Here is a 21,517-nt window from a genome sequence, read left to right as displayed (position 1 = left end):
GTGCTATACGTCCCTGCCTCCCGCGAGTACCTGCTACTCGCCGCGGAGTCGCACACCGAGACGTGCCAGACGTCCCTGCCTCCCGCGAGTACCTGCTACTCGCCGCGGAGTCGCACACCGAGACGTGCCAGACGTCCTTGCCTCCCGCGAGTATCGCCCTGCTACTCGCCGCGGAGTCGCACCGAGACGTGCCAGACGTCCCTGCCTCCCGCGAGTATCGCCCTGCTACTCGCCGCGGAGTCGCACACGAGCGTCTTCGCTCGACAAGAAGATTGACACGCAAGTGTCTGAAAGATTTCTACACGATCCAGACATCTGCTCAACATGTCTTCGGATCTCGAAAATCTACTCATTGCTCAAGGCAATGCGATTGACCAGCTACGACGGTCGCTGATTAACTTCAAAAAGCTTCCCAAGGCTCAGGTCACTCTCCCTAAGACGAAGGGGAGACTGACGAATTTGGAGGGTCTCTGGGAAAAGGTGCAAGCCCTCCATGTCCAGCTGCTGCAGACGGCTACGGCGGAGGAGAAGAAGTCGACCCACTACTTCAAGGACGAGGAATTTCTTGCCGCCGAGGACGCCTACCTCGACGCGACGGACCACCTCCACGAGGTCATCGGTAAATTAAGTAGCGACGCCCCGAGCGCGCCGTATCGAGGTAACGAGTCTTCTTATCGCGACGCGCACTCCGGAGTGTCATTGCATCTGCCTCGTATCTCGCTTCCGAACTTTTCTGGTGCTTTCGCTGAATGGGAGAATTTTCGCGGAATCTTCGAGTCTCTCGTAGCAAACAGTGAATCGTTGACAAGAACGCAAAAGTTACATTATCTGAAAGCGAGCCTCTCCGGCGAGGCCGCGTCGTTGATTAATAACATTCAAATTTCTGACGCGAACTACGAGGCAGCGTGGCTACTTCTTACCGACGAATACGACAACCGCAACGCGATTATTCACGCGCATATCCATTCGTTCGCCGACTTACCGAAAATGAAAAACGAGAACGTGACCGAGTTGAAAAAACTTCGCGATAGTGTGTCCGCATCTCTCGCCGCGTTAACGAATCTCGATCGTCCGGTCGATATGTGGGACGACCTCCTAGTTTATATTATCTCGCAAAAGTTCAGTCCGCGAACGCGCAATGAATGGAATCTTAAACGAGGCAACACGGATGCGTACCCTACGTATAAAGAGATTCATGACTTCATGACTCTTCGCATTCGCGGTCTCGCGGATTACCCTTCGCAATCCGAATCTGCGTCAAATAGTGCGCGCGGTAATAGAGCTCGTGCTTCGGTGAATACGGTTTCGCCCGTCAAATGCGTCCGTTGTTCCGGAAACCACGGTCTTGCAAAGTGTAATAAATTTCTAAGTCTGTCGGTCGAGCAGCGTCGACTCGCCGCGCGACAGCATAAATGTTGCTTTAATTGTTTGAGAACCGAGCATTTTTCAAACAATTGTCCGAGTAAAGGACGGTGCAATCAATGCCACCAAGCTCACCATTCGCTGCTTCACCGCGAGGGTACGGAAACTGGTACTAAAAGTACGCTTTCCGCGATTAATTCGCCGTCCTCAGCTCCGTCAGCTTTGTCAGTCGCCGCTGCCTCCGAGTCACCGGCCGCGCCCTCAGCGTTCGTTCAAAACGTGCATGCTACTCGAGATTTTGTGAAACAACCGCCTCATGTACTTCTCGCCACTGCGTATGTTAGTTTAAGTACAATCGAGGGCCGCACATTTAAAGTACGTGCACTACTAGATCAAGGCTCGACATACAGTTTCATATCAGAATCTCTTTGTCAGACGATGCGAACCAGGCGTCATCGTGCCGCGTTGAAGATACATTGTTTTGGAGAAAAATTTAATGGAGTCGCGCGGTCACAAGTTAATCTTGCTCTCGCGCCCTGCGACAAACAGGGACCGATATTTCCCTTCTCGGGTTACGTATATCAAAGAATCACTTCTTATACAGCCTCTCAACAGAAGCCGGCCGCAATGTGGCCACATCTACGCGATTTACCTTTAGCAGATCCTGATCCCTCATGTAATCACCCGATTCATGTATTAATCGGCGCGGATTTATACGGGTCTCTGCTACTCGACGGTCTACGTCAGGGCCCGGTCGGCACTCCGACGGGCCAGCTTACAATTTTCGGATGGATCCTCTCCGGTCCCGCCGGCCCTGCGCGCCCGGCCGGAGAGTCCGCTTCTGTCCTGAGTTGCGTATCCTGCGAGGATACGAATTCCTTAATTCAAAGTTTTTGGGAGGACGAACGTATCCCCTCTCGAACTCCTCTCACCGAAGAGGACGAACGTTGCGAGAAGCATTTTGCGACGACTCATTCTCGCGATTCACAAGGACGCTACATTGTGCGTTTGCCGTTCAAAAACGGCCCCCCTCGCGTCGGCGACACATTCCGAAAGGCTTCCTTCCTGTACTCCAATATGGAGCGCCGACTCGCGCGGAAACCAGAAATCGCCGCGCAGTATCACGATTTTTTAAGAGAATACGAATCGATGGGGCACATGGAGTCGGTGCGGGCGGACGAGCGCCCCCCTTACCCCCCGATATACATCCCGCATCATTTTGTTTTACGCGAATCGAGTACAACGACCAAGTTACGCGTCGTGTTTAATGCCTCTAGCGAATCGACCGACAAAACCTCGCTCAATGATTTTCTAATGGCGGGACCTAAACTTCAACAAGACATCGCCGCGATAATCCTGCGCTGGCGACTCTTTCGGTACGTGTACATGGCTGACATTGCTAAAATGTTCCGACAAATACTCGTGCATCGGGATGACGCGGACTATCAACGAATTCTTTGGCGCCCCCCCGACAGTCTGTTGATTCGGCTTTACCGCTTACTCACCGTGACCTACGGGCAAAAACCTTCGCCTTTTCTCGCACAGCGCTCCCTTATCCAATTAGCTCGCGACGAAGGTAAAGACTTCCCCGACGCGGTCAATATAATCGAAGAGTCGACCTACGTCGATGATGTTCTTTTCGGAGCAGACGACCTTCTGTCTCTGCTCGAGAAGCGCAAGCAACTCGTGGGCATAATGAATCGCGGATGTTTCCCCCTGCGAAAATGGGCCGCGAATTCAGCCGAACTTTTGACGGATATTCCAGAGGACCAACGGGAATCCTCGGACTATCCGATCAACCACGATGACACGCTCAAGGTCCTCGGCCTGTCTTGGTCTCCGCGCGATGACTCGTTTCGTTTCGTAATTTCGCCATACGCCGTGACAGTTCATACTAAGCGCTCCGTTTTATCGTTTATTGCAAAGCTGTATGACCCCCTCGGCTGGGCGTCACCGATAGTCATCGCGGCCAAGATGTTGATGCAGGAGCTCTGGCTCCGTAAAATTGATTGGGATGCTCCCATCCCCGATGATCTTCTGCATCAGTGGATCAATTACGTTTCAGACTTGCCTAATATTAGCAAAATACGCATTCCTCGATGGACAGGGATGCGTCAAGATAAAATCGATGTTGAATTGCACGGCTTCGCGGACGCCTCCACTCGCGCTTACGCCGCGGTAGTTTTCCTCCGAATCGTGCATTTTCCCTCTAACATTCAAGTCATCCTCCTCGCGGCCAAAACGAAAGTCGCGCCATTGAAAACCGTTAGCGTTCCACGCTTGGAACTTAACGCCGTCGTTCTATTAATTCGATTGATAGAATGGGTAAGAAACACCACGGGCTTGATGCGAGCTCTCTTATTTGGATGGACTGATTCCCAAATCGTATTAGCTTGGCTTCTACAACATCCATCCCGCTGGAATTCCTATGTCGCGAACCGCGTCTCCGAGGTGCAGACGCGCCTTCCGACCGTACGTTGGCAACACGTTCGCTCCCAGGAAAATCCTGCCGACTGCGCGTCGCGCGGCTTTACTGCCGCCGATCTCGTCAATCATGAATTATGGTGGTCGGAGCCCCGGTGGCTTAGCTCGACCACGGCCTCGTGGCCGATCCCCCCGACTCCGACTGAAAAGGACATTTTACAAACGGTATCTTCCGAAGCGCGTAAAGCTACCGTTCATCTCGTCGATTCAGCTCCTGAGTGGGATCTGCCCACCTCCTGCTCGAGCTGGATCCGACTTCTTCGTATTACCGCGTACATTCGGCGTTTCGTTCGGAACTTAAAAAATAAAGTCGCCTCTTCGGTGATCGTCAAGTCTCCCTTGACCGCAGAGGAGATTCACGAAGCCTCCGTCTTTTGGCTTCGATCGGCACAAGCGACTTGTTTTTCGGATGACTTGAAGGCTTTGAACGCTCACGCCGCTGTATCGCGATCAAGTTCCTTACGCTCTCTCCACCCCTTTATCGGGAAAGATAAATTAATCCGGCTTGGCGGGCGGCTCGAAAACTCCGCGCTGAGTTACAATGAGCGACACCCCGTCATACTTGCTAGACATCATATTGCCGAACTTTTGATCGATCAAGCACACCGACGCTCTCTCCATGGAGGGACTAAACTCACGCTTAGATGTCTCCGTCAAAATTATTGGTTAATTTCCGCGCGAAGCATGATCAAATCTCACATTCATAAATGTGTTACATGCGTTCGACATTCCGCGAAAACTCCGACGCAATTAATGGGTGATCTCCCGAGTCCCCGAGTAAATCCTGCTCCTTCGTTCTCTCACACGGGCATAGATTACGCCGGACCTATGAACATTACCCCCGTTGTCGGTCGCGGCCAAAAGGGGAGCAAACACTACGTCGCGGTGTTCGTTTGTCTCGCCACTAAGGCGATCCACCTCGAAAGTGTGGAGGATTACTCCACCGATGGATTCCTCGCGGCATTTCAACGGTTTGTCAGTCGCCGCGGACTGCCATCGGACATGTACAGCGATAATGGCACGAATTTTGTGGGTGCTGACCGCGAGCTCCAACGCAGCTTCCGCGCGCTTGTGAACAACCCCTCCCTTAAGGAAATTCTCGCTAACGACGGCGTACGGTGGCATTTCGTGCCCCCTGCGGCACCACATTTCGGCGGGCTTTGGGAGGCTGGAGTGAAGAGCTTTAAGCACCATCTCAGGCGAGTGACTGGTGCTCGCACTCTGTCTCGCTCCGAATTCGTTACGCTTTTATGTAAGATAGAGGCTTGCTTGAACTCGCGACCGATCTCTCCACTTAGCGACGATCCGTCCGATTATACCGCTTTGACACCTGGTCATTTCCTTATCGGCCGACCGCTCACGAGCGTACCGGAGGAATCCGTCCTCGAAATCAATGCGAATCGGTTGTCGCGATGGCAACACGTACAATTAATGCTCGAACAGATCTGGCGTTCTTGGTCGTCGGACTATTTACATTCATTGCAACAGCGCGTGAAATGGACCGAATCTCACGATAATCCGAAGGTTGACGAGTTAGTTTTACTTAAGAGTAACCTACTCCCTCCTTCAAAGTGGGAACTCGCAAGGATTCAGCAGGTCCATCCCGGACTTGACGGTCGCGTTCGCGTCGTCACATTACGCACCGCCAATTCCGAGCTAAAACGACCAATAACCCAGATCTGTCGGTTGCCCGCGTCTATCAGTCCGCCGGGAACCGCGGAATCCCGTTAGAATTAAGCTCGTTCGTTTTTCATTAGATTTAAGGACATTGTAAAAATAGGTTAAGTTCTCAAATGTATATATTGTATATAACGCTTTGAACCAAGACGTTCCCACGCTCCTCTATGCGACCTTGTCAACCCCCGTTCGTTTCGCATTCCGTCGAATGCGAGGCGGGCGGCATGTTGAGAATTGAATAAATGCGAGCTGAAAATTCTCGAACTCGATGAGACAGCAAGCATTATTCGAGAACGCTTGAAAGGCTCCAAATCGCGACGGTTTCCCCCCCCCTTTTTTGTGTGTTTTCGAGCAAACGGCACAGGTGTTTCTCGCGTGATCGCAAGCACCGCGACCAATAGACGATTTGGAGCCAACGAGCGTTTCTCACGTCACCGAATTCCTCGACGCGAAGCTCCGGCCGCGATCCCTCGCCTGCTCCGTCCGGGACGGCAGTGAGCCATCATAACTCGCACGCGATACATGATCGACGTCGAGAAAACGGAGGAATGTAGCGAGTGCGAAATCGCGAGTGCGAAGTCCAGTGTAACCCACTTTAATAAAAAGGACTGACTGTTATTTCGTGTACTCATTTTTGTACTTTCCACGGCGCGCACCGCGAAAACGTCGAGCGGTCCACTGACAATAGGTTATAAATAATTAAATTAATTGAGTTAGGTTATAAAAATTATAACCTAATTTAATTAATTTAATTATTTATAACCTATAAATTAATATATTTAATTAATGATGCAAACACGCCGTCATCCCCCTCCACGCCAATGACGTCATCTCTCCTCCACGCCGATGACGTCATCTCTCCTCCACGCCGATGACGTCATCCACCCTCCACAAAGTGGCCCAGAACGCCTATACTATACCTACTGATATCATTACTAAAAACAGAATTTTTGCCGATCACTGATGTAATATGATATACATAATAATGTTCAAAAGATAATATATTATCTTTTGAACACTATTACTGCGTATCATTAGACGAAAAGGGACCAGCAATATCATTACCCGCAGCATGTAATGTCAAAGAACTTTTTGACTTTTTAGCTGCGGGTGCATATAAATTTCCCGTACACATTAATTGTAAATGTCTTTGAGAAATTTTCATACTTAAGGCTGTTTCCCCCCTCGTCTTCAACGCTGACTTTAATACGCAAATAGCGTTAACACTGGCCGACGAAAGGCGATTTCTTTTTTTAGTTTTTACATCTGTTAAAACAGAGAATGTTCTTTCTGGATCAGCATTCGAATTCGGAAGTGATCTAATTGCATTTATAAGTGATGTCAAATTGGGATATTTAGGAACACTGTTACATTGACTTTTTAAAATTTTCTTCCACATACCATCAAAATTTAATGTTGCAAGAGTTTGTTTTGCTTTGATTGTAAAATCAGAATGCAATGTGAGCCATTCTTGTTTTAAACCGTCTTCATCAAAACCGTGAATAGTTTTTGCAATATAAGAAACATCATTAAACGACGTTACTCTATTACTATCAAATAAAGCTATCTGTGGTTGAAACACTTTAATTTAAATAGAAATGCATTATTAACAGGTAATCTCTTTCTAATTTCCTCGGCAGCCGTTACATAAAAAGTCAAACAATTTTGTCATACATTTGTGACAACATCTTCATGTCCTTCTGTCATTAAGTCACAAAGATATTCATCGCAATCTGATCCTAAAGTTATATCACAAAGAGATTTATGATTATTTTTATCTTGAAATGATGTGTTTGTAAGTAAATGTTTCAAAGACTCTTTTAAAAAGTTTTGCGATATTTGTACAAGAAAATTAACAGATTTTGATTGTAACAAATGAATCCTTGTTTCACTAGCTTGAAAGAATGCATTGAACGAATTGAAGTAATTTAAAATATACTTTAAAAATAGAAAATATACTTTTGTTTCTGCGTTTATCATACAAGCTAATAAAGGTTCAGCAGATTTTGTTTTTTCGCCTACAACCATTTCGTTTAGAAAATGTTGCATTGTATCCCACGATTCAAGAAGTCTATCAACACACATATAATGTGAAAGCCATCGAGTATCGCATAACTTTAAAATTTTTCGATTTGTATCTTGGAAACATTCACAAAATTCATTGAAAATAGCAGAACGCTTTGGACTACTGTTAATATAACTGGCAATTTTTCTTAAAAATTCTTCACAAAAATCGGGCAATTTAGCGCATGCAGCGTGCGCCGCTAATGCGGCGGAATGACAAGGACATGAAAATGTTAATAAATTTTTACACTTTGTCTCAAGTTTTGTTTTAAACGATAAATGTTTTCCTGTCATGACAGACGCATTGTCGCATGACAGGGCAAGTATATTTTGAAATAAAATCTGAATTTTATGCATTTCAGATTGAAATGCATTAAATAATTTCTCTGCACTACAATCTCTTGCATCAATTTCAATCAATTTTACTAATTGTGATCGAACATCTAAGGTTTCAGAATCTACATATCTTACAAAAAACGTCATCCATTTATTATTTGTTATGTCTGATGTTTCGTCAACAAAAATAGAGAATTTAGTATTCTGAATATTATCAACTACTCGTTCCGTCTCAACTGGACCCAGAACATTCGTCGTAATATTTGCGCATTTCGTCGAACCAATAGCAACAGTTTTCAAAAGTTTGGGAAAATCTGTTCTTTCCCCTGCCTGTCGAAAAAGTCTGAGAATCTTTTCTGCAGTTCCATATGAAATACTATTTTCTGCAATTAATGCAGAAAATCGTATTTCGAATGATTTTTTGAAATCATCGAACGTTAGAAAAGATTCATCAGGTTGCGTATTCAAATTTTCGTTCCATTTGGTTGCTTCTACATCGCTTTTACCGCATTTATTTATATGCATGTTGGATTCTGCGTGTCTATATATCTGCGACAAACCGCCAACAAATGACCTTTCGCAAATGTCACATTTAAACGAATGAGGATTATTTGGGACTTCGCGTAACCATAATTTGAATTCCTCAATATCGAGCCATTGTTGCCGGAATGTTTTTTTTGAAGACGTATTAGAAGTGTGTACGTTGTTGTTAACGTTATTGTACAACGATTCTACTTCTTTCATCTTATTTTTATGACACGCAGAATCCGCATGCCTGGAAACTAGCGATGAACACGAAATTTTTTTTTTGCATATATTGCAATGAAACGAAAATTCATCAGATAATACTTGGCGTATCCAATGTTTGTAGCGATCATCGCTAAGCCAAGCTTCTGAGAATTTTCGTTTCGGGTTTTTTTTCGATTTCTCGCAAGTTTCCATGATGAATATTGTGTAATATGTATATTACACAATATACACATATATATAGAAGAAGATAGATAAGAAGATAGAAAGAAACTAGCAAAAGGATTGAGGAAAAGAATGACAAATGACGAAAAGAAACAAGAAAAAGAGCAGAAATCTACTAAATATAGAAACGGAAAAATGAAGAGAGAAGCACTAAAAGAATAAATAGAAACTGAAAATATGGAAAAAGAATGATGATATCTAACCGTAAAAAGAGTTTCGCAAAGCTAAATCGGTACAGCACAATGAACGTGACGTCCGTGTCCGTGATGACCGCAGAAAAACAAAAGCAAGCGCAGTAAGTAAACTCGACTGTCTCGATTTAGAAAGTGGGGATACACGATGACGCGCCGCGGCGGGGGGCGGTCACGAATTTTTCCTATGTAAACAAAACGTTTTCTATGCGGATGCATCGTAATTTACACTGAATGTGTTAAATACGTATGAAATGTTTATTTCCTATGAAATGAATTTTGTCATTGGCTAATTAACTTACTTTTTACTTGATACGTATTAAACACATTTGTTATAAACAAGGCCAGTGATATGCCTTATAATTTACGTTATTCGTTATACATAATAAATTAATTCTTTACATGACTTATCTTTTTTAAATGTAAAAAATATTTATAGAAAACATAAAGAACATGGATGATAAAAATCTGAAAAAAAATGTAATATGTTTGTGAAAGTTTTAACAAATTCTTACCATTGCAGAAGCTGTATTATATTTTACTTATTTTTTATAAATTAAAATTGAAGTAAAAAATTGAAAAAAACCTAATTTTTATTAAAAATTCATAACTTTTATAATTTTTAAATTTAAAAAATTCTCATAATAAAGGAAATTGGTTTTGCCGCCGAGATTAGCTTTGGAATCATATTGTTATACTTTATTTGATTAATACTTGTTGACATTTATATGGAAATTTTGTTAATTTATGTATGTACATACATAATATTTAATTGTATTTTGATTTCACGCATTTACAGTTACGCGCATGCATACATACATAGATAAAATCTAATTGTTTGCCCAGTGTTTGCCGGTAACTAGATATAATTATCTAGATGATCATCCAGATGAAGAAATGGATAATCTTTATCTTTATCTAGATAAAGAAAATACAAAGTATATTTATCTTTATCTTAGATAAAAAGTCATGTCATCTTAGTTGAAAATTATCTATGATAATTCAGATAATTGATATTAAGGGATTAGGCCACGTTGAACTGGTCAAAATTTCAGGAATTTTTTTTTAAGACATAACAAAATAAATGAAAAATTAAAAATAAGATATTTATTAGCAACTCTTTAAGAAAAAAAAAATATTTGTTTTTAAATATTTTAAATAAATAAAATTACGGCGCTAAAGCCGAGACTCTGGAAACCGACGGTTAGGCCAGTCATATTAAACTAATTTAGGGGGTTAACCTTCCAATTAATCTTCCAGGGTTGCAAATCTACTACGGGCAAGATTTGCTATTATAAAAATATATAAAAAGAAATGGGCACAGTAACAACTGTGCCGCAAGCAACACGTAGAACTACGTCAACTGTCATTATTTCATGTTAAAGTATTCGTGATCAAGAGAGGCCAAGTTCCACACAGGGCTGTAGCGCTGAATTCATCATTATTGATAGTTGACGTAGTTCTACGTGTTGCTTGCGGCACAGTTTTTACTGTGCTCTTTTTTGTTTATTTTTTTTCTTTGTTTGTTTTTGTTTGTTTCTTTATTTTTTATATATTTATTTTATTTATATGTTACTTATTTATTTATTTATTTTGTTTAGATTTGTTTGTATTTAGCTTTCATCGAGAGCTTTAGCAACAACGTAGAACTACGTCAACTATCAATAATGATGAATTCAGCGCTACAGCCCTGTGTGGAACTTGGCCTCTCTTGATCACGAATACTTTAACATGAAATAATGACAGTTGACGTAGTTCTACGTGTTGCTTGCGGCACAGTTGTTACTGTGCCCATTTCTTTTTAAAATAAATTTATTTTAAAGAAATAAAACAATAAATGTTCTATATTTACTTTTTATTATTTTATGTAGCAAAAAAACATAATTAAAGAATAATATCCGTTATTGAAAATCATATGTCTTTCTCACCCTCTCTCACGCTCGCTCTCTCTCTCTCTCTCTCTCTCTCTCTCTCTCTCTCTCTCTCTCTCTCTCTCTCTCTCTCTCTCTCTCTCTCTCTCTGTGATATTGTTTGCATCGGTATATAGGAGACCTAAAGGCCTTCTTTTTAATGACTTCGTCGAATCACTGACTGGCGTCTCTCATCTTTACAAACACATTATTATTGGCGGTGATTTAAACTGTAATCTCTTGGCGAACAGTTTTGAAGCTAATTACTTGCGTGAATTATTGTTAAGCTTATCTTTATATGTTGTCAGCTCGGATGCTACGTATCACACTGCTACTTCTGACTCGTGGCTTGATGTTTTTATTGTAGATGACTGTGACAAGGTTCAAGAGTTTTCCAAATCCCTGAGTCCATTCATTGCTGGACATGATCTCTTGGAACTTTCATTTTCACTTAATTGTAAGCTCGATATTAAGCGGTCCATGTTGCGACGTAGTTTTAAGAGTATGGACACTTCTGAGTTCCTTGAACATCTTCAATCTGTTGCTGCTGTGGTTCAGACGGAGATCGATGTGCTCTTGGATGAGTCTAATGTCGACGAGTCTTGTACCTTACTGTCACGTACTTTACTTGGGGCACTTGATGTTTTTGCTCCTGCTCGCATGTCTGTGTTCAGGAAGCCTCCTGTGCAATGGCTTTCTGATGAACTCAAGTCCAGGCTCCGTATTCGTAACCAAATGTATAAACAGGCAAAGCGTTCACGGAGTCTATTAGGCTATGCTAGATACAGACTTTTTCGTAATCAGCTTAACAACGACATTAAACGTGCCAGAGGAGAGTTTCAATATGCGTCACTTAGTAATATCACTGACCCTGCTAAAATGTGGAGGGAGTTGGCTCGTCTTGGACTAGTCAAGTCGAGTTTAGTCTCTCCTCTCCGCTTTTTCACACCAAATCAGCTTAACTCATATTATGCCTCAGTCTCTAATTCTCTACCTCCCTGCTTGTATGCAGATTTCACTTCTGCCATGTCTTCTGTTTCTCGACCTTCTCATCGCCCTGAATTTGTCTTTTCTACTATTTCGTCTGACTTGGTGTACAAGATCATAACCAGTGGACCGCTTCACTCTTGTGCGTCGGGCTTTGACGGCATTCCGCTTCATGTTCTTCGTATTGCTTGGCCGGTTGTTTCTCAATGGCTCTTACCGCTGCTTAATCGCTCACTTGAGTCTTCCTTCTTTCCTTCAATGTGGAAACGCGCGCTGATTCGTCCTCTATCGAAAATTCGTACTCCGCTGTCTCCGTCCGATACGAGACCCATCGCTAATTTGCCGGAAATGTCTAAAATCCTTGAAAGAATTGTAGCCTCACAAATCACAGATTACCTAAATAAATACAACCTCTTGAATCCTAGACAATCTGCGTATCGGGTGGGTCACAACACTCAATCTGCACTTCTACGTGTCTGTGACGATATTAAGAGCGGAATTGACAACAGACTAATTACATTAATGATTCTATTTGATTTTAGTAAGGCATTCGATACTGTCCCACATCTAAGACTGCTCATCAAGTTGAAAGAAATCGGTTTTTCTGATGCGGTTCTCGCGTGGATTTTCTCTTATCTTACTGGCCGTTATCAAGCTGTAGTGGATGATGAGGGTAATTTTTCTGAATGGTTATACACGTCTTCAGGCGTTCCTCAGGGCTCTGTACTTGGCCCACTTTTATTCGCTCTTTACATTAATGACATTGGTGGAATCCTGTCTTTTGTTTATCATATGCTATTTGCTGATGATATACAAATATATCTGCAATGTTCTTTGGCTAATATTCGTCATGCTCTGGAGCTTATTTCAAGAGATGCAAATGCGTTGTTCAACTATGCCAACTTGAATGGTCTTAAACTTAATCCGGCTAAATCAAAGGTAATCATATTCGCTAGTAGGTCTTATACTAATGATATTGACCTCGACTGCTTGCCACCTATTATTGTAAACCAGACGCCTTTGCCCTTTGTAAGTGAAGTGAGGAATCTGGGCGTGACATTCATGTCTAATTTATCATGGAAAAAACATATCTTACATGTCTCTCAGAAGGTTCATCATGCTTTGTACAAGCTTAAGTTCAATAAAAATTCTCTTTCTATCGGGTTAAGGATAAAGCTAGTATTGTCTCTAATTATGCCTCATATCGACTACTGCTGTCTGGTTTATCATGGCTTGAGTGGAGAGTTGAACAATGCATTACAGAGACTTGTCAACTGTTGTATTCGTTTCATTTTTGATCTTAAGCGTGATGAACATATCACTCCGTTTAGACGCCAACTGAAGTGGCTTTCAGTTGAGAATAGGAGATTGTATTTTCTCGGCTGCCAAACGTTTCGTATACTTTATATGTCTTCTCCTTCTTATCTGAGGGAGCATTTCACTTTACTTGATCCATCGTTGAGGAGATCCGACCGTCATGCATCACAAACTTTTCATGTTCCTTCCCATAGAACAACCACATACAGAAACTCTTTTCATCTTTCCTCGATCTATTTCTGGCATTCTCTTCCTTGTAATATCACTTCGGCTTCTTCATTCCCTTCCTTCAAGAATCTTCTTAGGAAGTTTCTGCTTGCTAGCGAACTGTGATGCTTTGGTCTGTCTTTCCTCAATTTCTTTTTTATTATTAGCTTTAAGTGCGTTAGTTCTTAGTTTTATTTCTTACTTGTTATATTAGTTTTAAGTGCGTTATTTTATACCGTAGTTATTCTATTTGTACTATCCAATATTGCAGTTTTCCTTGTTTCATTGCATTTCTAGTCTGCTAGTGCAATACACTGTGTAATTATGTATATTTGCCCTTTAGTCATGCTTGGGCATAATAAATCATATCATATCATATCTCTCTCTCTCCCTCCCTCCCTAGTGGAGCCTAATCGTTCGCAATGCGCATGCGCCATACACCGTCTGTGCCTGGACAGTAGACGTAGTTCAAAAATCAAAGATAAAATTTAAAACAAGTTTCATTAATGTGATCATTTTCTTATATTAAATTGATAAATATTTTTCTTTTAAATAAAGTTTGAATTTATTAATTGCATTATTTATTTATTTATTTATTTATTTATTTATTGGACTATTTATTTATTTATTTCATTATTTATTCATTTTTTATTGCATTATTGCTTCCTCTATGAGGAAAATAAAATATTTTGATGAAAAGTGTGTGTATGTGTGGTGGGTGTGTGTGTGGTGTGTGTGTGTGTGTGGTATGTGTGTGGTCTGTGTGTGTGTGTTGTGTGTGTGTGGGGTATGTGTGTGTGTGTGGTGAGTGTGTGTGATGTCTGTGTTGTGTGTGTGTGTGTGGTGTGTATATGTGTGTTGTGTGTGGTGTGTGTGTGTGGTGTGTGTGGTGGTTTCTAACGCTGCTGTATCGAAGAGGTAAGAAATAAAGGGTTCCGACTTATCTTATCATAAATGGGACTTCTTAAGCTTTAAAACATATTATATGTCCATTGTATGTATCTGAATTTAATGGAAGCTAATTAATACAATTAAAAAATATATATATATATATAATAACGTCTTAATTTTAATATAAAATACAATATATAATTAGATCTCTTCCATTAAATTCAGATACACAAGCTCAAGATTCCAGCAAGTCAACAAGCATATTCATGTGCTCTATTTTGATTTTTCCAGATTACAGCAAGTTAACAAGAAAAACTCGTTCAATAGAGTGAGGGCACAAGTCTTCCACATATTGACATATAATTCATGAAACTAGCAACTTAATTTTAATTTTTTAAATTAAAAATCAAAGATAAAATTTAAAACAAGTTTCATTAATGTGATCATTTTCTTATATTAAATTGATAAATATTTTTCTTTTAAATAAAGTTTGAATTTATTAATTGCATTATTTATTTATTTATTTATTTATTTATTGGACTATTTATTTATTTATTTCATTATTTATTCATTTTTTATTGCATTATTGCTTCCTCCATGAGGAAAATAAAATATTTTAATGAAAAGTATGTGTATGTGTGGTGGGTGTGTGTGTGGTGTGTGTGTGGTCTGTGTGTGTAGTGTATGTGTGGTGTGTACGTGCGGTGTGTGTGTGGTGTGTGTGGTGTATGTGTGTGTGTGTGTGGTCTGTGTGTGTGTGTTGTGTGTGTGTGTGTGTGTGGGGTATGTGTGTGTGTGTGGTGAGTGTGTGTGATGTCTGTGTTGTGTGTGTGTGTGTGGTGTGTATATGTGTGTTGTGTGTGGTGTGTGTGTGTGTGGTGTGTGTGGTGATTTCTAACGCTGCTGTATCGAAGAGGTAAGAAATAAAGGGTTCCGACTTATCTTATCATAAATGGGACTTCTTAAGCTTTAAAATGAGATATTATTTATTATTCTACGATTATTAGTTTCGAAGATACAAACGTTCAAAGTATAACATATTTTCGTTGCATCGACAAAAAATTTAGTTAAACTTTCTAACGCTGCTGTATCGAAGAGGTAAGAAATAAAGGGTTCCGACTTGTCTTATCATAAATGAGACTTCTTAAGCTTTAAAATGAGATATTATTTATTATTCTACGATTATTAGTTTCGAAGATACAAACGTTCAAAGTGTGACGTTCAAAGTGTGACAAGGGCGATATAGGCAATGCATTCATTCATTTATTTATTAAATCCATTCATCCATTCACCCATTCATCCATTCACCAATTCATCCATTCATCCATTCATTTATTCATTCATTCATTCATCCATTCATCCATTCATCCATTCATCCATTTATCCATTCATCCATTCATTCATTTATTTATTAAATCCATTCATCCATTTACCCATTCATCCATTCATCCATTCATCCATTCATTTATTCATTCATTCATTCATCCATTCATCCATTCATCCATTTATCCATTCATCCATTCATCCATTCATTCATTTATTTATTAAATCCATTCATCCATTCACCCATTCATCCATTCACCCATTCATCCATTCATTTATTCATTCATTCATTCATTTATTTATTTATTTATTAAATCCATTCACCCATTCATCCATTCATCCATTCACCCATTTATTAATTCATTTATTTATTTATTTATTAAATCCATTCATCCATTTATTCATTCATTTATTTATTTATTAAATTGCGAAAACATTTAGCTTACATTGAGAGCTTTCAAAAACTATATAATAAAGTATATTTTCCTTTAATATTTTTCGAGAAAAATCTCTTATAATAATTCCATTTCAAGAAAATCGGTTATAAATAGAGAGTTCGGTCTTGTTTTATCATAAATGGGACTTCTTAAGCTTTAAAATGAGATGTCATTTATTAGTCTACGATTATTAGTTTCGAAGATATAAACGTTCAAAGTGTGACATGTTTTCGTTGCATCTACGAGAAATTTAGCTAAACTTTCTAACGCTACTATATCTAAACGAGAAGAAATAGAGAGTTCAGGCTGGATTTATCATAAATGGGACTTCTTAAGCTTTAAAATGAGATGTCAATGATTACTCTACGATTATTAGTTTCGAAGATACAAACGTTCAAAGTGTGACATATTTTCGTTGCATTCGTTGCAGGCTGTGCCTAGATTTACCCCCCCTTATACCCCTCCTTACTGTCGACAAAGACGTAGTTCTACGTCAAAATCTTATTAATCTAATAATAGGGTATTATAATAGGGTATATTTATAATTAAACAACTAGCAATATACATACATACATACATCTTTATTAATCAATCAGGTAATCTGTAATGTCACATATTCGGCGATTTTGGAAACATTCCTCGATCCATTTACATTTGACAATTTTTATAGATGTTTAATCACGTGCATTCACGTTTCTCACAATAGTGCTTGCCTCATCGCTTGTGTCTTCTACAAACGCATGCGTAACGGAATTATCAATTTGGTCTTTAACTGTACCTGACATGAAACGGAATTTATATTTAGCATAACACGATCGATTCGCAAAGAATCCAATTATATCTCTAAACAGCGAATAAGGCGATGTACTCCCGAATAATTCCTTATCCATCTCTTTTTCCTGCTCACTGGTTAACTGGTTGTCCGCAAGCTAAATAATTTCCACGATTAGATTAGTGCGATAATTTATATATATATATTTAGTAATAAACGTTAATTTCAAGTACCTCGTTCGTCATCTTGCCGAATGAACGCTTCAAACTTTCTTCATTTGCGTCAACAGTAAAATTATCGTAATATTCATCATAGTTTTCTGCAACTTTGCGTCTAGTAATTTCCCGACTGCATAATAATTCCCACGGTAAAAAATTGTCTAACGAAGCCCAGTCGGATTGATTGGTGACACGTTTAAACCAGTCCAAAGTTACAACATCGTATTTTTCACTGTTTATTACTTCCTTCCCTCGTATCTGAAAAAGTAGTTTGCACATAATTTGTTCTATTAGTTCGATAACTATTGGATGTATTCAAGTTCGAGTTGCGCGATAACATAGCAGAAAAAAAATATATATATTTCCTACCGTTCTATTATTGCCTACTATCACGCAGAAAGTTGTATTCATTGGATTCTGAACAATTTTTGCGCTATGCTGCTGCAGTATTTCTTCAATCTGCTCTTTCGGCAATTCATCGGTGCCATTAATCACACAAATTTCTTTTCCGTCTAATAGTCGCGTGAGTACTACGCGCTTGCTGTACATCTCGGCCATCTCGCTGTCTTTTCTAGATAGATAGATAAAAAATCATAAGTAACATAATTTCGGTATCCAATATGCTGTCAAATAATAATAAATTGTTTGTAACTAACCTGGCCTTAATTATTCGAATCTGGCAGGAGCGATGCAGAGGTGGCTGCAATTGTTATTTATTGCGATCGCACACGGGTTCGAGCCGGCCTGTCGCGACGCGTGAAACACTTTCAGATCCGTCACGACAGTCAAGCCGCTAATATACGTATATACGTTCGGCTGACGACGCGCCGGTTCAAGAGAGAAAGAGAAAGAGCATAGCATGTTTGCTCTCTCTAACCAGCCGAGGCTGGCCGAACGCCGAGCGCACATGTACACGGGGCGCTTGGCTTGTGTGCGTCAGCGTCACGTGACGCGATCCTATCCCCTCCACAGCCACGGCTATGTACCAGAGACCTAAACCTGGGACCACTGACTGGGCGGTATCCTGGAGGACTCGTAGTCGGGTAGATTGCGGGGTGGCGGTGGCGGTGCCGGCGGCGCAACGCCCCAATTATTGGGGGCTCGCTCATTGTTGGACGTGAAGGGTTTCAGGACCTCGGTGACCCGTCGACGGAGACATACGGCGCATCGACTCACTCGGGACGTATGGTCGGCTTTGAGCGTCTGCTGCAGCGGCTTGCGGAACATGTCTTCGTCGTGAATGGTCGTCAGCCAGTACGATGTCGCCGTGGCGAAGTAGTTGCAAGAGCCGAGGCCGCGGCACTCAATAAACGGCCTAACGCCGAACTCCTCCAAGCAGGAGCCGGGCGAGACTAGAGATTGGCCGCCACCGTCCGCGCCTGCATCTCTATGCTGTAATTTTGTAAGGCGTAATTACATATGTTATACTTACAGCTGACAATAATTTAATATTATATAATTTTGTAAAGCAGCAATTTGATATTTGTTTGTTGTAAAACTTGCATAGTTATTGTTAATAAGTAAAAGATCTAAATAAGGAGGTTGTTTCTAATAATCTAAAAAAAAACAATTAATTTAAATAACGAAACTAAATAAGAATGTGTATTTTTTGCAATTTTAAAAAATATAATAAATTGCATTAACAAATTTTCCTGATAAAATCCGTTTTTAAAAATGCATAAATTAGCTAATACACATTGAAATAATCTTTAATATTGGCTCAAATTATTTCATTTGTTATTGAAATGTAATTGAATCTGTATCGAGATCAGTATAATGTTTAACAATCGATCTTACCATGAGGAAACTGTATCCAACCCAGATTTCCTCCCAGCTACCCGAACACTCGGGTATTGCCATGGATTGACTGTGAACAGCTATTACCCTAGTCGGCGCTTCGCACACGGAACATCTCGATATGTATCTACCAACTTCCGGAGCTGATATTGGTGTCATCATCATCGGCATAGGCTCGGTTGTACTGAGCCGGTAACTGTAGTCGTTACGATTGGGATAATCGCACACGTTGTTCAGATTGTAGAACAGGAAGGGCATAGTGGAGAACTTCTTAATGCAACTGCCAGCAGCGCCTGTGAATTGTCATTTATTTGCAATATAGTCTATTATAAATTGCATTACACTTTTGTTAGAGCTAAATAATCAAAAACGGTCAATTTTCGAGCAATTAAAAGATGTCACTTGTAATTCTTCGCGGCGATCACACGCTTTCGAGAGATGATGGAAAGTATTCATCCCCGTTCTTGTTGTATTGACCGCTTATGTGAGTTCTTTTATTAGTCTAATAGCGTTTTTCACTGGGAAAACTAGTGCGCACTCAGTGCGCACTCACCGCAGGCAACGTGTATCACTGGGCGTTTCTGTGCGCGCGAAAACGGTGCGCGCTGTTTCACTGGGAAGTCTAGTGCCGAGTTTTTGCACTATAGTGCGAGAATTCGGCACGAGCTCCGAGAGACGGTGTCAGTTCAGTGCAACATGCATGGCTGCGTGGGATGGTGACAACGTTTCAAATTCACGAAATGCACGATTAGCATTTGGACTATTAAATTTGCTTTCTTCGTCATCATCCAGTAGTGATGATGATTTATTATTAAAAGAAGATCCGCGGAAAATTCCAAAGATCGAAAACTTTGTTCAAGTGTTAGCAACTTATTGAATTTCTCAATACATTATCTATATAGAAAATATGTTAATATTGTTTACCAAGATCCTCTGCGTAGGGTCGTCCATTACCCATCGTGTGTAACAGCGAAAATCCTTCCCAGATTTTCACGGTGTTCCTTGGACAGATCGGTATCATCTCGGTTTGCGAGTGACGAGCAAAGTAGAATCCTCTGTCTCTCGGACCAATTCCATTTGCCGCAGGTATTCCAGGAGCGCCACAGAAACCTACGAGAGAAATTGTTTCTCAATTTAATTCATGGTCAAAACAATTGATGTAAATATGTCGTAACAACGTATCGTTTCAATTTGAGAATGAAAATTATCGTGTTGACATGTAATGTGAAATACGTATAATTATACCTGGTTGTCCTTGTCGTCCGGTTGCTCCGGGAGGTCCTTGATATCCGGGAGGTCCATCTTTACCATCCGGTCCTTGCGGTCCAGAAATTCCAATCATACCAGTTTCACTTTGTCGTCCCGGTAACCCGTCCTTGCCAGGCTCACCCATCATTTCCTGCAGTCCAGGGAAACCTGCGTTTTCATGCAGTATTATATTTCCATTCAATAAAATATATATGTTTGTGTGCGTGCGTGCGTGCGTGCGTGCGTGCGTGTGTGTGTGTGTACAGCTTCGATTTTATTTGTATAAAATGAAATATATATAACACCTGGTAATCCGGGCACTCCTGTATCACCGGGGAGTCCTCGTCTCGGGAATGGCAGGAAAGGATTTATGCCAGGGTCTCCTTTTGGTCCCTATCACGAGCAAAGTATATTTAAGGTAACTTCTATTCACTTTATCCTTGTTCTTTAATTTTATGTTTCGATAATGTAAATCGTTGTTTTATTACCCTTTACTAATATAAAATAATGAAATTTAAAGAAAATATGTAAGGAGATTTCTAATATGAAAAAAAGTGTGCAAGTAGAAACTTGCACATTGCTTCCTCATAGTTTTTAAGTATGCAAGTAGAAACTTGCACATTGCTTCCTCATAGTTTTTAAATGTGCAAGTAGAAACTTGTACATTGCTTCCTTATAGTTTTTAAGTGTGCAAGTAGAAACTTGTACATTGCTTCCTCATAGTTTTTAAGTGTGCAAGTGGAAACTTGTACATTGCTTTCTCATAGATTTTAAGTGTGCAAGTAGAAACTTGTTTAAGTGAGCAAGTAGAAACTTGCACATTGCTTCCTTATAGTTTTTAAGTGTGCAAGTAGAAACCTGCACATTGCTTCCTCTATGAGGAAGCCTATTTTTTATGCATAATTATTAGTAGATATTTATTAATTTGGCTTCCTCATAGAGGAAGCAATGTGCAGGTTTCTACTTGCACACTTAAAAACTATAAGGAAGCAATGTGCAAGTTTCTACTTGCTCACTTAAACAAGTTTCTACTTGCACACTTAAAATCTATGAGAAAGTAATGTACAAGTTTCCACTTGCACACTTAAAAACTATGAGGAAGCAATGTACAAGTTTCTACTTGCACACTTAAAAACTATAAAGAAGCAATGTACAAGTTTCTACTTGCACATTTAAAAACTATGAGGAAGCAATGTGCAAGTTTCTACTTGCATACTTAAAAACTATGAGGAAGCAATGTGCAAGTTTCTACTTGCACACTTTTTTTATGGATAGAGTATCATTAAAGGTAGATTGGTGTTGAATTTGGCAATGATCGGTGAAG

General features: G+C 40.5%; 2 protein-coding genes across 2 annotated transcripts; one reads left to right on the top strand and one right to left on the bottom strand.

Annotated features, from left to right (window-relative positions):
• The first annotated feature begins 324 nt into the window (after positions 1-324).
• On the top strand, positions 325-5,577 carry LOC139781983 (uncharacterized). The gene has a single exon (XM_071720874.1). The coding sequence runs from the start codon at positions 325-327 to the stop codon at positions 5,575-5,577; it is 5,253 nt and encodes a 1,750-aa protein (XP_071576975.1).
• Positions 5,578-16,726: 11,149 nt separating this feature from the next.
• On the bottom strand, positions 16,727-20,355 carry LOC139781991 (collagen alpha-2(IV) chain-like). Its single transcript, XM_071720880.1, has 7 exons — positions 20,191-20,355; positions 19,870-20,055; positions 18,946-19,238; positions 17,805-18,540; positions 17,518-17,719; positions 17,164-17,406; positions 16,727-17,087 (listed from the first exon to the last, which is right to left on the bottom strand). The coding sequence occupies exons 1-4, from the start codon at positions 20,339-20,341 to the stop codon at positions 18,142-18,144; spliced, it is 1,029 nt and encodes a 342-aa protein (XP_071576981.1). The 5' UTR covers positions 20,342-20,355; the 3' UTR covers positions 16,727-17,087; positions 17,164-17,406; positions 17,518-17,719; positions 17,805-18,141.
• Between the last annotated feature and the right edge of the window lie 1,162 nt (positions 20,356-21,517).

The sequence above is a fragment of the Temnothorax nylanderi genome, unplaced genomic scaffold, assembly GCF_030848795.1.
Source record: "Temnothorax nylanderi isolate EJ_2023f unplaced genomic scaffold, tnyl_v1.0 TNYL_tig0379_pilon, whole genome shotgun sequence".
NCBI classification, from domain to species: domain Eukaryota; kingdom Metazoa; phylum Arthropoda; class Insecta; order Hymenoptera; family Formicidae; genus Temnothorax; species Temnothorax nylanderi.
The sequence above is the reverse complement of the archived record's forward strand: the minus strand, read 5'-3'. Positions and strand labels throughout refer to the sequence as shown.

What these genes read in the sequence shown, in the direction of transcription:
- LOC139781983 (XM_071720874.1), top strand. Translation starts at nt 325, where the DNA reads ATGTCTTCGGATCTCGAAAATCTACTCATTGCTCAAGGCAATGCGATT.
- LOC139781991 (XM_071720880.1), bottom strand. Translation starts at nt 20,341, where the DNA reads ATGATGGGTGAGCCTGGCAAGGACGGGTTACCGGGACGACAAAGTGAA. An exon ending in ACCCTACGCAGAGGATCTTG is followed by an intron (nt 19,239 to 19,869) that starts GTAAACAATATT and finishes GACAATTCACAG; the next exon opens with GCGCTGCTGGCAGTTGCATT. An exon ending in TTGGATACAGTTTCCTCATG is followed by an intron (nt 18,541 to 18,945) that starts GTAAGATCGATT and finishes ACAAAATTACAG; the next exon opens with CATAGAGATGCAGGCGCGGA.